At 35.1% G+C, this 14,680-nt stretch overlaps 1 protein-coding gene across 1 annotated transcript in view; it reads right to left on the bottom strand.

Moving 5' to 3' along the window:
- The window catches only part of CNTN1 (contactin 1), a 278,894-nt gene that overhangs the window by 104,829 nt on the left and 159,385 nt on the right, over positions 1 to 14,680 (bottom strand). Inside the window, exon 15 of the mRNA XM_042990807.1 lies at positions 5,251 to 5,371. Coding sequence (XP_042846741.1) covers positions 5,251 to 5,371 — 121 coding nt within the window. The remainder of the gene's footprint in view (positions 1 to 5,250; positions 5,372 to 14,680) is intronic.

The raw sequence follows: 14,680 nt of genomic DNA, 5'->3' as shown, positions 1-14,680 counted from the left end.
TCAGTAGGAGGTCTTGTCCCCTCCTCATGTAGGCTTCTCTACAAGATGCTGAAATGTCCTCATGACATGGCTTCCTCCAGATTAAGAGTTCCAAGAACCAAGGGAGAAGAAGTGATGTGATTTATGACAGTGTTCAGCACTGTCACTCCTGTTGGCATATGGAGCAACCCTTAGTGTGAAAGGGATTACACAATGGTTGGTATACCAGAAAGCAAAATGAGTGGAGGCCATCTTGAAGTCTGACTCCCCCCAGTTACTTGGTGACTTTTGTTGCTGATGCTGATTAGTCTGCAGTCGATGTATTGCGAGGCATTTGCAAAAAGGTATTTTTCACTTTTGCTGTACTTACCATTTTCTATCTATTTTTAATGTTCTTGGGTTTTATTTTCATTATTTATTTTTATTGATTGTTCTTGTGTTTCATTGTGATTCTTAAAAATGAGAAACCATATTTCTCACTAATTTCCAAAAATCTGTAGTCATTATCTTTTTGAAAGGTTTTTCTCTCCTACTTTATCTATTAGTTCTTCTGATCATCTGATTTGACAAATACTGTTTTCTCATTAGATCCTTAATATCATCATCTCATTTTCATAATTTGTTTTTGTTTCTCTGTGCTGAAATGTGTTAATTTCCTCACGTCTACCTCTTAGGTTCCCTGATCCTTTCCTGATCTGTCTCTAATTATTGTTTAACTTATTGATTAATCTATTGTTTTTATTATTTTCAATGATTATATTTATCATTTATAGAAACTGTCCTTGTTTTTCCCCCTCCAAACTGCTAATCTTTATAGTATCTTGTTTCAAACTCATTTTGGCCAGTTCTTTTATTTATTTAAAGATATGGGCAGGATTATTCTCATTCCTATTCCAATGATTAGAATATGTGAAGTACCTTGAACTTAAACACTATTGTTGTCCATCAATCTAACTCCTGGTTCTCTCTCATTATGGCTTGTCATTCTTTGCATAATTTCATATTTGAAGGCTCACTATTTAGAGAGGGTATTCTTCTGCCTTTGCCAAGGCTGTGAGGAAGAACGTATACTGATTTATCCAAAATTTTGGGTGCTTTTAATGAAAGAGTTTTTAGAACACTGAATGAGCATATTGCCAGTAAAGTAAATAGTTTTGATTTCTTTCAATCAGTGCAACTTGAATTCTATATATAGGGCTTCCAAAACCATACTGCTTGAATAAAGGTTACTTGTGCAAAAACAAGCTCTATTCTGTACAAAGACTAGCAGAAACATATCCATAGTGAAAGGACAGAAGTAGTATAAAAGGCAACTTTGGAAATCAAAAGTGCAAATCACACAGTAAGTATGACCCCATGATTTGAAATTGTTTGCATAACTGGAGGAATGGACAATGTGCACCACTTTTATGGTCTAATCCTTGAGCATCCATTGGCTCATTTAGTGGGTAAATAAGTTGAAGTCCTATAGATTTTTAATTTTCTTAATGTTTATTTTTTGAGACAGAGACAGAAAGAGAGAGAGACAGAGCGTGAGCAGGGGAGAGGCAGAGAGAGGGACAGACACAGAATCTGAAGTAGGCTCTAGGCTCTGAGCTGTCAGCACAGAGCCTGACGTAGGCTCGAATCCATGAGCCGAGCCACGAGATCATGACCTGAGCCGAAGTCGAATGCCTAACCAACCGAGCCACCCAGGTACCCCTAAGTCCTATCCATTTTTAAACATAAACATTTAGGACTGTTACAATGACTTGTAGCTGATTATTAGACCATTTTCTATAAATTGGTTTTGGTTGCCCACATTAGCTATTGTTTTCCTTATTTCTCAATCCCATCATACATTAAACAGATAAAGGGTGGAAGATGAGTTTTCTTTGGGCAAAAAGCTCCATGAAATCAGATCCAATGTTACATTTTCCTTGGACTGTTTTTTTCCTATATTTAATTTCATTTTATATGTAGAAGCACTCAGATTTAACTAATGCAGTGCCTCTATTCTAAACTCAGTTTAAAATAATGATGAAAAATATAAACCGAAAACACATTTTTCTCTCTCATAGAAATTCCTTTCATCAAACTTTATGAACATACCCACATTCACCCATCCATGGTTACACACACACACACACACACACACACACACACACACACACACGGTGTGATAACAATAATTTTCATTTGTATTCGTTCCCTTCAGGGTAACATAGGCTAAAAGAAACCATAATGTCTAAGTTACATCTGAATATTTCTACTTTCATTTCAGCCTTCTGATAAGGCATAACAGTTTACACACTAAACTAGTTTTATTGTCCAAAAAATTTATCAGGGATCATCAGAGGAAATTACTTTCCTCTCTAACCTGCTCACTGCCCCACTCCTAACACTAATTTCAGAATCAGCAGTTTAGATCACTGACATCTGAAAATGAATTAGAATTAGTTCATCTCGAATCTGGCAAATTCTTTTATATATATATATATATATATATATATATATATATATATATATATATACACACACACACATATATAATGTCTAATATATAACATATTCAATATGTTTTGAGATATATTCTTGGAAGGTTGAGTGAAAATTGAGTTTTTCAAAAGCAATTCATAATCTAAATGTGCTACTAGATCTCACTATGTGGAACTTGTTAGTATTTTTTTTTTTTTTTATTGGCATGAAATGAATAATCATCCCTTAGTTTCTCTTTTTAGAGAGTCTTGATCTACAAAAGGGAAAGAAAGAAAAACAGATTAAGCTTCTTGGCCTTTGGGCCAAAAATGGTCTTTTGGGCCACTGCCAGCATTGGAAATCTGATAAAATTATAAATCCACAATATACAATTATAAATTCCATACACACATATGAAATTTTGCATACAATTTCAGGAAGTCCATGGGACCCCTTGAATCCTGTCTATGGACTCCAGATTATGATTTCCTGGACTAGATGAGAAAATAAATTAAATGGATAAATGGACCAATAATAATATTACTTGAGGCATGCTATATTTTCTTATATATTACTCATCGTTACTATAATAATTTTAAAAGAACTGTTTAATTTTATATCCCATGACTTAATATATAAAGCATATTTGAAGGTTTAATTTATATACATTTTGTGGCACAAGCTATGCAAATATTAGCTTTTTTAATAGCAAACTTCTCTTGACATAAATTGAATACCTTTTATATTAATAGAAATAAAGTTTGGAGAATGATTATAACTTGCAGACTTTTAACAGTACTAAGCAATACTTTTTATCTGCCTATATGGTTGTTTTTTAATATCCTGCTGTAGTTTAGGGGCTTAAAATGTTCTATCGTGTTTCTACTGAGTGCACTTGCCAGGTTCTATTGATTTAAAGTATTTTCTCTGGAACTAAAAAGCTTACAGAAAAACCTTTATATTTCCAAACAATACCTGTAATAGCTTCCTTTTATTTGTTTTACCTCTATAAAAAACATACATTATGATGATTCTTAATTACCTATGTGTGGATAATACCATTAATACCCTGATTGCATTTGCCAAACTTCTTCTTCCTTCTAAATACTGGGAATTTACCATACTCTAATTATATAAAAACACTGCTGTACAAGCGTTGTAACATAACCCCTTTTGTAACATCAATGCTAAATCTGTTAATATGCAAGCAATTTCCATTAAATACATACATAGGCTATTGCTAAAAAAGGCTTAACAGCTAGTAGTCTGACTGGAAAATACAGGGAACTAGTCTCTCTCTCTCTCTGATAACTCTTGAATGCTAGATGTCCCAGATCATAAAATACTTTTAATGGAAATACGGAATTTAAATGCACTTTCTTCAAGTTAGCATAAGAGATATATGCAATGAATGTCTAAGTTCATTTGGATATGAACTTCAGCTGGACTTCTATTACTCCATTGGAGAATATGTTAACTGGACTATAAGTCTTCTCAGCATTTCCCCAGTATGACTTGGGGACTCCATATTACCATTGCTCTAGAGGGAAATACGGGAGATGTATGAGGTTGAATGAAACTATAATGATCCAGAAAGGGTATGAAGACAAACCACATATCTCATGTCATTTACTAAATATTTGTTTGATTGTGCAAAAAGTGTCTGAACAAGTGTGCAACAAATATTAGTCAATAAATATTTCTAGTAGATGAAATATGAAAACATAAAAACTTTAACATAAAAAAGAATAAAATTAAAATGTTAACATGACACTGAGAGAGAAAAAGAGAGCTATGAATATATGAAATGGAATTCTGCAACTCACTTAAGGATTAATAAAAAATACATATGTGAATTTCACAATCCAGTAGAGAAGATAACTCATATGCACAGATTGCTATAAAATGCATTATAGAAAGTAGTAAATGTTATGAAAGTTTAGAAGAGAAGGGCTTATGTTGGTGACATCAGGAAAGGACTCATTAATTTGGTAATACTTGAGCCTAGCCTTGAAGGATGGCTTAAGACTTGGGCAACAAATAATGACTACAGGAAATGGAAGCAATGTTGTGAACCAAGGAACACAGCTGGAAATCCTAGGATATTTTTGTAGACTGGTGGGACACTGGAGTTGGTTACGTAGAATGGTAAACAGGCTGAGGTCAATACATGGACCTTCTTGGTGCTTAGTTAAAAGGAGTGGTCTTTATTCTGTAGGCGGTGAGCGAAGAGCCAATGAATGATGTTTTGAGATGGCCTTACAGCTATACAGCAAAGATCAGTATCAAAGGAGCTGTATTTTCAAAAAGGGCATATTCCAGCACATTCTCAATTATATATAAGAACAAAAACACTGCTCTGAAAGCTAGCAACAAATAGAAACATGATGCATGTATAAATCAACTTCTTATTCTAAGATTACAGTAATAAATACGTAACACTTGAAGTTATAGTAAACAGTATCAGCATGCTTTTTCCATAAAAAATAAAAATGGAAACACTATTCTCAACACATGAAAAGTATTAGCAGAAACTGAGAACTTCTGGTAAATACTGAGTTTAAAAGCACAAACATTTAGTAGGAGGTGTGTGGTGTAAGTTTCTAGAAGACATGTAGTTAGTAAAACAAACAAAATCAGTGTTGTTTACTACTTGTCTAGCAAAAATCATTCTTAAGCATGGATGAGGAGCTGTTCTCAAGGACCAAGACTCTAAATATATAAGAATTCATACCAGAGTGACCAGAAGATTATACATAGTTATGCAAGTCAAATACCTTTGGTTTCATAATTTTAAAATGTTGAAACTCTTACCTCGCACAACAAGATCAGCTGAAGCTGAAGAATTGTCCACGATTGTCTGAGCAGTGCACGTGTATCTCCCAGCATGCTTCAGCTGGGCATTTCGGATGAGCAGTTCTCCATTGGAATCCAGCTGTTAGCAAAGACAGCAGTCATTCACGTCAGTATAATCTTCACCAATTTTATGGCATTTAGGATTCAAGAGGTACATTTTCTCCCTAACAAAATGAGTACCATGAAAAGGCATATCTTTTAGATATGCTAACTCTGTCCTATGTCTTTTAATGACAATTCTGTCTTTACTTAGGTTACTTACAGTCTGGACTTTGGTATCTCAAGAGATAAATAAAGTGAGTGAATTGTATAAGATTCCTTTTTTTAACATTTATTTATTATTGAGAGACAGAGAGACAGAGCATGAGCATGGAAGGGACAGGGAGAGGAGGAGACACAGAATATGAAGCAGGCTCCAGGCTTTGAGCTGTCAGAGCCGGATGCAGGGCTCAAACTCGGAAACCGAGAGATCATGACCTGAGCTGAAGTCGGACACTTCACTGACTGAGCTACCCAGGTGCCCCTGTGAGATCCTTTTAGTCCTAATATCTTTAACATTCTATTATTTGTATTATCAGAAGGCCATACAGAGATAAAATATTTCACTGATATCTTTAAAAGATAAATGATAAAGTCTAAACCTCTTCATTGTAAATGTCAATGAGGATAACTAAATGGTAGAAGGCTAAGAAGAATTATTAATTTGGTTTTGCAAAGCCAATATAATTAATTTCAAGATGTACTAAGGTTAATTACACAAAGATACTAAAAGTGTGTAGAAACTGTCAAAATGGACTATTCCAATATTTTCCATTTAGGTCAAAACATAAGCTCCATGTAGGCAAAGAATTTTGTTTTCTCACTGCTCTATTCTTAGCATTTGACCGATCAATATATATGTTTTGAAGAAGGCTGAGGGAGACTTGCTTGTGAGAGATAAGGCACCATCTCAATGCAATTTCTAAAAATAGTTAATATTTATTGAATGCCCACTCTGTACAAGGTGCTGGGCTATGCAAGTAGGGAAGTGTGTGTGTGTGTGTATGTGTGTGTGCGCGCGCACGTGTGCGTGAGTGAGTGTATGAAATCTCATTCAATTCTCTTCTGACAACAGTCCTATGAGATAGGTCCTATTCTGTCCATTTTATTTAAGATACAAGTGAGACTTAGAGTAGCTAAGTAATTTAACCAAGGTCACTGAGCTTGTTGCATAGTGGGAGCATGCTCATTATCTCCAAACTATTCATTTAGAGAAAAATTTGGAAAACTCAATTGTTAAGTAGATCTTTCATTTTCTCAAGAACCAAATATATTGATTTACTATTCTAATCACAAATATCCAGCTATCTTAAAAGATGAAAAATTGGTGATTAGGTTAATGTCTGAGAAAATAAATGAGGATAATTTTTATATGATATGATAGACCTACACATTTTTAAATTTTGGTTTTTTAATGACTGTGCAATGAAGGCTCTACTTCACCATGGGTTTTGCAAATGGCCCTTTCATATGTTAATTTCCTTCTGGTTTTGGAAAGTATTCTGGTTTGCTATACTTGTTTAGTTAATGAGATTAGGAATGCAGGCATACCTTGAAGATATTGCAGGTTTAGTTCCAGACCACCACCATAGAGAAAGTCAAATGATTTCTTTTTTACTTCCCAGTGCATATAAAAGTTATGTTTATACTATATAGTCTATTCAGTGTGTGATGACATTATGTCTAAAAAAGCAATATACATACCTTAATTTAAAAATACATTATTGCAAAAAAATGCTAACTATCATATGAGCTGTCAGCAAATCATAATCTTTTGCTGGGGGAGGGTCTTGCCTTATTGATGCTTGCTGACTGATCAGGATGGTGGTTGTTGAAGTTTGGGGTGGCTGTGGCAATTTCTTTTTTTTTTTTTTTTAATTTTTTAAAATATTTATTCTGAGAGGGAGAGATAGAGAGCAGGGGAGGGGCAGAGAGAGAGAGAGAGACAGAGAAAGATTCCCAAGCAGGCTCCTTACTGTCAGCACAAAGTCCGATATGTGGCTCAAACCTATGAACAATGAAATCATGACCTGAGCTGAAGTCGGATGCTTAACTGACTAAGCCACTCAGGTACCCACAATTTCTTAAAATAAGACAACAGTGAAGCTTGCCCCATAGATTGACTCTTCCTTTCATTAAAGATTTCTCTGTAGCATATGATGTTGTTTGATAGCATTTACCCACAACTCAACTTCTTTCAAAATGGGAGTTCATCCAGTCCCTGCCCATGCTTTATCAACTAAGTTGATTTAATATTCTAAATCCTTTGTTGTAATTTCAACAATTTTCACAGCATCTTCACCAGGAAAAGATTCCATCTCAAGAAAACATGTTCTTTGCCCATCCGTAAGAAGAAACTCCTCATCTGCTCAAGTTTCATTATAAGATTGCAGCAATTCAGTCAAATCCTTAAGCGTCACTTCTAATTCTAGTTCTCTTGCTCTTTCCACAATATCTACAGTTACTTCCTCCAATGAAGTCTTGAACCCCTCAAAGTCATCCATGAGGGTTAGAAACAAATTCTTTCAAAACCCTGTTTGTGTCGATACTTTGGCACCTTTCCATGAATTTCAAATGTTCTTATTGGCATGTAAAACTGTGAATCCTTTTCAGAAATTTTTCAGTTTTCTTTGTCCAGATCCATCAGAGAAATCACTATCTACGGCATCTATAGCTTTATAAAATGTAGTTCTTAAGTAATAAGACTTGAAATGAAACCACTAATTTTAAAAGATATATGTACCCATATGTTTACTGCAGCATTATTTACAATAGTCATTATATGGAACCAGCCCAAGTGTCCGCTGATAGATGAGTGGATAAAGAAGATGTGGTACACACACACACACACACACACACACACACACACACCACACCGGAATACAAGTCACAAAAATGAAGGAAATCTTGTAATTTACTACAACTTGGACATATTATTCAAAATGAAATAAGTCAGAGAAAGACAAATACCATAGTATTTACTACATATGAAATCTAACAAGAAAACCCAAAATAAATGAACAAACAAACCAAACTCAAATACAGAGAACAATATGGTGGTTGCCAGAAGGGAGGCTGGTGAGGGAATGGGCAAAACAGGTGAAGGGAATTAAGAGGTACAAACTTCCAGTTTTAAAATCACAAGTCATGGAGATGAAAAGTACAGTATGGAGAATATAGACAATAATTTTGTAATGATGTACAGTGACTATGCTTATTGGGTGAGCACTGAGTAACGTACAGAATGTGTTGAATTACTGTGTTATATGTCTGAAACTAATAAAACATTGCATGTCAGTTACACTTTAATTATAACTTGAAAGGAATAATAGACTTGAAAGTTGAAATTGCATCTTGATCCATGGGCTGCAGAATAGATGTTGTGTTAGCAGGCATGAACACAACATTAACCTTGCTGTACATCTCTATCAAGTCTCTTTGGTGACGAGGTGCACCGTCAATGGGCACTATTATTTTGAAAGAAGTCACTTTTTTATGATCAATAGGTTTCAACAGTGGGCTTAAAATATTCAGTAAATCATATTGTCAACAGATGTGTTGTCATCCAGGCTTTGCTGTTCCATTTACAAAGCAAAGGCAGAGTAGATTTTGCATAACTCTTACCAGCCCTAGGATTCTCAGAATGGTAAATGAGAATTGGCTTCAACTTACAGTCACCAGTTGCGTTAATCCTCCACAAGAAAGTTAGCCAGTCCTTTGAATGTGTGAAGCCAGGCATTGACTTTTCTCTAGCTATGAAAGTCCTAGATGGTATCTTCTAGTATAAGGCTAGATTTGAAAATGTATTGTTTAGTGTAGCCACCTTCATTAATGGTCTTAGCTAGAGCATGTTGTTGCTGCTTCTCCACCAGCACCTGCTGCTTCACCTTGCATTGTTATGTTGTGGGGATGGCTTCTTCCTTCATGCCTCATGAAACAATGTGTGCTAGCGTCAACTTTTCCTCTGCAGCTTCCTCATCTCTCTCAGCCCTCACAGAATTGAATAGAGTCTGGAGCTTGCTCTGGATTAGGCTCTGGTTTAAGGGAATGTTTTGGCTGGTTTGATCTTCTATCCAGACCACTAAACCTTTCTCCTTACCAGCAATAAGGCTGTTCTGCTTTCTTATCCTTCATGTGTTCACTGGAGTAGAACTTTTAATTTCCTTCAAAAACTTTTCCTTTGTATTCACAACTTGGTTAATTGTTTGACACAAGAGTCCTAGATTTAGGCCTATCATGGCTTTCAACATGCCTTCCTCTCTAAGCTTAATGATTTCTAGCATTTGATTGAAAGAGAGATGTTGACCTCGGCTCGGGTTATGATCTCATGATTCGTGAATTCAAGCCCGGCATCAGGTGAGCACAAGCCTCACTTTGGGTGGCCCTGCTTCTCTGTCTCTCCCTCCCTCTCTTTCTCTCTCTCTCTCTTCCCTTTGTGAGATTCTCTCTCTCTCTCTCTCTCTCTCTCTCTGCCCTTCATTCACTTGTGCCCTGTCATGTGTGTGTGTGTGTGTGTGTGTGTGTGTGTGTATGCATATATATAAAGTGAGAGATATGAAACTCTTTCTTTTACTCAAATACTTAGTGGGCATTGTAGGGTTATTGACCTGATTTCAATATTGTTGTATGTCAGGTAATAGGGTAGGCCAACCACAGTCAGAACACATACAACATTTACTAAGTTCACTGTTTCATATAGGTACAATTCATGGCATGCAAAAACAATGGCAGTAGTAACATCAAAGATTACTGATCACAGATGACAATATATATATTGTCACAGATGTCATAACATGTTATGTCACAGATGACATAAATATAATAATAATGAAAGTTTGAAATGTTGTGAGAATTATCAAAATATGACACAGGGACACAAAGGAAGGAAATGCTATTGGAAAAACAGTGCTGACAGACTTGTTCAACATAGGGTTGCCACAAACTTTCAATCTTTAAAAACACATTATCTACAAATGGCCATGAAGTGCAATAAAACAAGGTATGCTTGTAATCACTAGTTATAATCTGAGCACATTGGTTCAGTTGGTTATAATGGGATCACTACTATCTCCATATAAAGAACTTGTCAGTGGCCACACACATTGTTCCTTGACAGTAACCAGTCTTAGTAAAAATGAAGATAAAGGATACACAATTTAATGTCAGTTGGGGGTCTTCTTGTGCCCTGAGGTCTAGATTGACTAAAAATCCAGCTTCGAAGATTTCTGAAAATTCTTAGAGTAGGAGAGTATTTTCCTTCTGCTATATTTTTTAGTTATTTTGGTGCCACCAAGGAACACCATACAAGAAATTTAGCTCTTTCTCTACTTTGTCATACAACCTAGTAACACAAGGTACTCCCTAGTAAGGTGGGTTTACTGAATTGAAGATGATGGAATTGGTTGTATCCCACAGGGTGGGGCATATCGACATTAAAAATGATCATTCACTACATATTTCTACTCTTAAAAGTCCTGTTGGCCATATTTTTACTGGGGATTTCAAAGTGATTTTACCTTTCCCAGTGCCCTGCCATCTCGCTGGCATGCACTCCTGCTCCCATCTCTTACTTCTCTCTGTTTTCCCCTGGAAACAGAGAATTACTCTTCTTTCTTCATGTTAATCTGCTTAATTCTATGACAGCTGCTTGGATTGAATAATATCTATTCTTTAAAACCTGAATTTCTGTTCTTAGGTTTTTTTCCCCATTTTTAAAAAATCTCTTAATCCTCAATTCATTTTAATCTGGTTCCCACCTCTTCAACTTATTTTATTTGACTTCTAATAGCATTTGAGCTTTCCTACACACTCAATTTCCAATCATCTAGGACAACGCACTTTTCAGAAACTTTGAGGGCATTTTCAACCCTCTTCTTCAACTTCCTTATAATTCAATCATAAATTCTTGAATTTATCCATTCCTCCCATTACCACTATCTCTTTCTTTTTCTAAGCTACCCACATCTCTCACTGAACTACTATGACCTATTAGACCACAACCTCCACCCTTATTCTACTCTATTCTCTTCTCTACTTGGTACCCAGAGTGACCTTTTTAAAATGCAAGTGTGATCAAATCACCCCTCTTTGTAATAATACAACTTACTGAAAGCTTTAAAAATGTTCCTCTTCCTGGAATAAAACCTATATGTGTTATAATGACCAATCTGGTACCATTTTCTAGAGTCTGTCCAATATTGCAGCTTACCTAGTGCCCCCATTTCACTTACTCTGCTCTCCAGGAGAACGTTCCCTTTTTAGGCCCTTAAATGCATCTTGTTCTCTCCCATCTCTGGTTCTTCATAGTGTTTCCTCTCCTGGAATGTGATCCCCCTCATTCACCTAAGTAACACTCTCCACTCACCAATACCACTTCATTTCCTCAAGCAAGACTTTCCATTTTCTCTTGTTATATTTTGTCACAGCACATTTTACCTTATGTCATATAATACATCTCAACTGCAATAAAATATTTGTACAACTGTATGCTTAAAGTTGGTCTTCCTGGAGGACTATAGGTTTTATGTGAGGAGAAAACATGCCTGTTTTGTTCATTATTGCATCCTTATGTTATATATGTACAAAGCTGTCTTCTACTGAGACATGATAATTTTTTGAGGGAGGGACTAGATCGTATTTATTATTATATACAAATTAATTATATCTGACATACAGGGGAAATTCAACAAATATTACACAAATGAATTAATAAATATTATGTAAAATGTTTTTATTAAATTCTTTTAGTAATTTTGTATGACTTTTTCAGGTAAGATAATAATATTATAAGATAAAATAACCAAATTAAGAACTATTGCTATCCACATACATGAGAGCAAATATATATAATAATATATTTCAAACTAATTTTATTAGGAAATAAAGTTTTAGCACTAACATGCAAATTTATAGAAAAAAAATGCAGTTAACATATAAGAATGGAAACCTCTGAGTTTTCCAACCACTTATATGTGCTATAAAGAATCTGGCCTTGGGGCGCCTGAGTGGCTTGGTCGGTTAAGCGTCCGACTTCGGCTCAGGTCATGATCTCACGGTCTGTGAGTTCGAGTCCCGCGTCGGTCTCTGTGCTGACAGCTCAGAACCTGGAGCCTGTTTCGGATTCTATGTCTCCCTCTCTCTCTGCCCCTCCCCTGTTCATGCTCTGTCTCTCTCTGTCTCAAAAATAAATAAACGTTAAAAAAAAATTTAAAGAAAAAAAGAATCTGGCCTTGTCGGAAGAGAGGTCTGTTATTTTCTCAGCCTCTGGAAGGTAATCTATACCGTCTTTTTCTGTCTGGTACTGGATAGACTAACAACATGATTTAGAGTGGGTGTTAGAGACACCTGTATACTTTTAGACTTAGGGTCTAACACTGTCTAGTGACTTAGGTAGTGGCATTGGTCATGTGGTATCAGTCCAATCTTAAGACTGACATTAACCATATGGTCAATCAAACATGCCTACATGGTTAAGCCCCAGTAAAATCTCTGGATACTAAAGCTCAGGTGAGCTACCCTGATTGGCAATACTCTGTGCACATCGCCACACACGTAGGCTGATAAAGTAAAGCATCTTGACTCTACAGAGAGAGAACAATGGAAGTTTTGTATTTCGTATTTTTCCTGGACTCTGCCCTACGCACTTCTTCCATTGGCTGATTTTAATTTGTATTCCTATAACAAACTGTGACCATAAGTATAATAGCATTCAGGAAGTTCTGTGAGTCCCTTCCAGCAAATCAAAACTGAGAGTGGTTTTGGCAACCCCTGGAACTTGTAGTTCATTTAAGAAGTGAAGATGGTCTTGGAAACCGTACCCTTTTGTAGTTGGCCTAGTTCCTCATAGTGCCTTACTAAATAGAATTCTTCTGAGAAAGGAGATAAAGAAATACTATGGTATTATTTATAAATACTTTTTAAAAAATATTTGAGGTAAGGAGAGAATAAATGTGTGTGTATAGTGAAGGTAGTAATAAATTTTTCTTGAGCTATCATACGGGCCATTATGGCACATTAGCCAAAGTGTATATGTGGTTTACCACTTAGAAATTTCCCAAACCTAAATCAAAAGACCTGAAAAATATAAATGCCCATTCCTTCCTTCCCCTTCCCCCATGAGTAATTTTCTAGTGAGAAAAAATAAAATTATAGTAAAATAATCTAACTTAAACATTATATATTTGTAAAGCATACGGCTTCAATGTGCTTTCACATTCTTAACAGCACTGTACTGTAATACTAAATATTCAGTAATGGAAGGATATTAAGTAAAATCTTTTTTAAGTTATTATGACATAAGATAATAAGGTATATTTGAGAAAACTAATGTGTGCATAAAAAATAAAAAGCAGTTCTATTATATGCTTTCATTATGTGAACTCACTACCCTGTTTGATTCCTATGTTAGATGAAAGCTAATCCTGTTGCTAAACTCACACTATTTCAATGAGCCATGTGATTAGACTGGAATTAAAAAAAAAAACAAAACACTTCAGAAATATTAAATGTTTTCATTCAACCTCAGAATAAAAAATTGAGGGCAGAAAAATAATATAAAAATAAACAAGTTGTGACACCATAATTGCCTTTAGTAAAAAATTTGTATTCTGTATACCTAATATTCTTTTTTCTTAATAAAATGGCTTTTTCCTCCAGACTCTCAGTTTGAAACATATTGCTGTTTACATATTCAGTTATTTTATTCTCAGAGAAATAATGTGGCATGATTTTTATACTTTTCACATGTAATGAAAACTGCAAACTATTTTATGTCTTAACATTATATTAAATATATACTATTTTAGAATAAACTCTTTAAAAGTTTTAATTAAAACTATTATAAAAATTTAATGCTAAAGTAACTTTAATGTCAGCAAGTTTTAAACATTAGGACTTAGGTAGGTAATGACAGACTTCTTGTATATCATTACCTTATACTTATAATAATAAGGGATTTTAACATTTATTTTCATTTGCTCTATATTTGGTAAAGGTGTGGCACTGGAATGTCTCAAGGAGGAAAGCAAGGGAAAATATACTATATCATTTCCAAGATAGTTGTGTATGTATAAGAGCTTTCCTGAAGTTTTTATAAATGGTAATAGCTCTTTCCATACCTCAAGAGAAGCTGAAGTTCTCAGTGGTCAGCAGAACGCTTACAAAGCAAGTAAAGATCATGGACCTCAGCACATTCTAGCCACAAATTAGATACGAATGCTCTCTATATTTTCACTAAAAAAAACCACAGCTTGGCTGAATTACAAAATGCTTCCCTTCATGTGAGGAGAGTTGAATCACATACTGGAAATTGTGATAGCACAGCTCAGGGATGTTCCAAAGTGTATATGTG

The sequence above is a fragment of the Panthera tigris genome, chromosome B4, assembly GCF_018350195.1.
Source record: "Panthera tigris isolate Pti1 chromosome B4, P.tigris_Pti1_mat1.1, whole genome shotgun sequence".
Classification (NCBI taxonomy): domain Eukaryota; kingdom Metazoa; phylum Chordata; class Mammalia; order Carnivora; family Felidae; genus Panthera; species Panthera tigris.
This window is presented reverse-complemented; position numbering and strand designations above follow the sequence as displayed.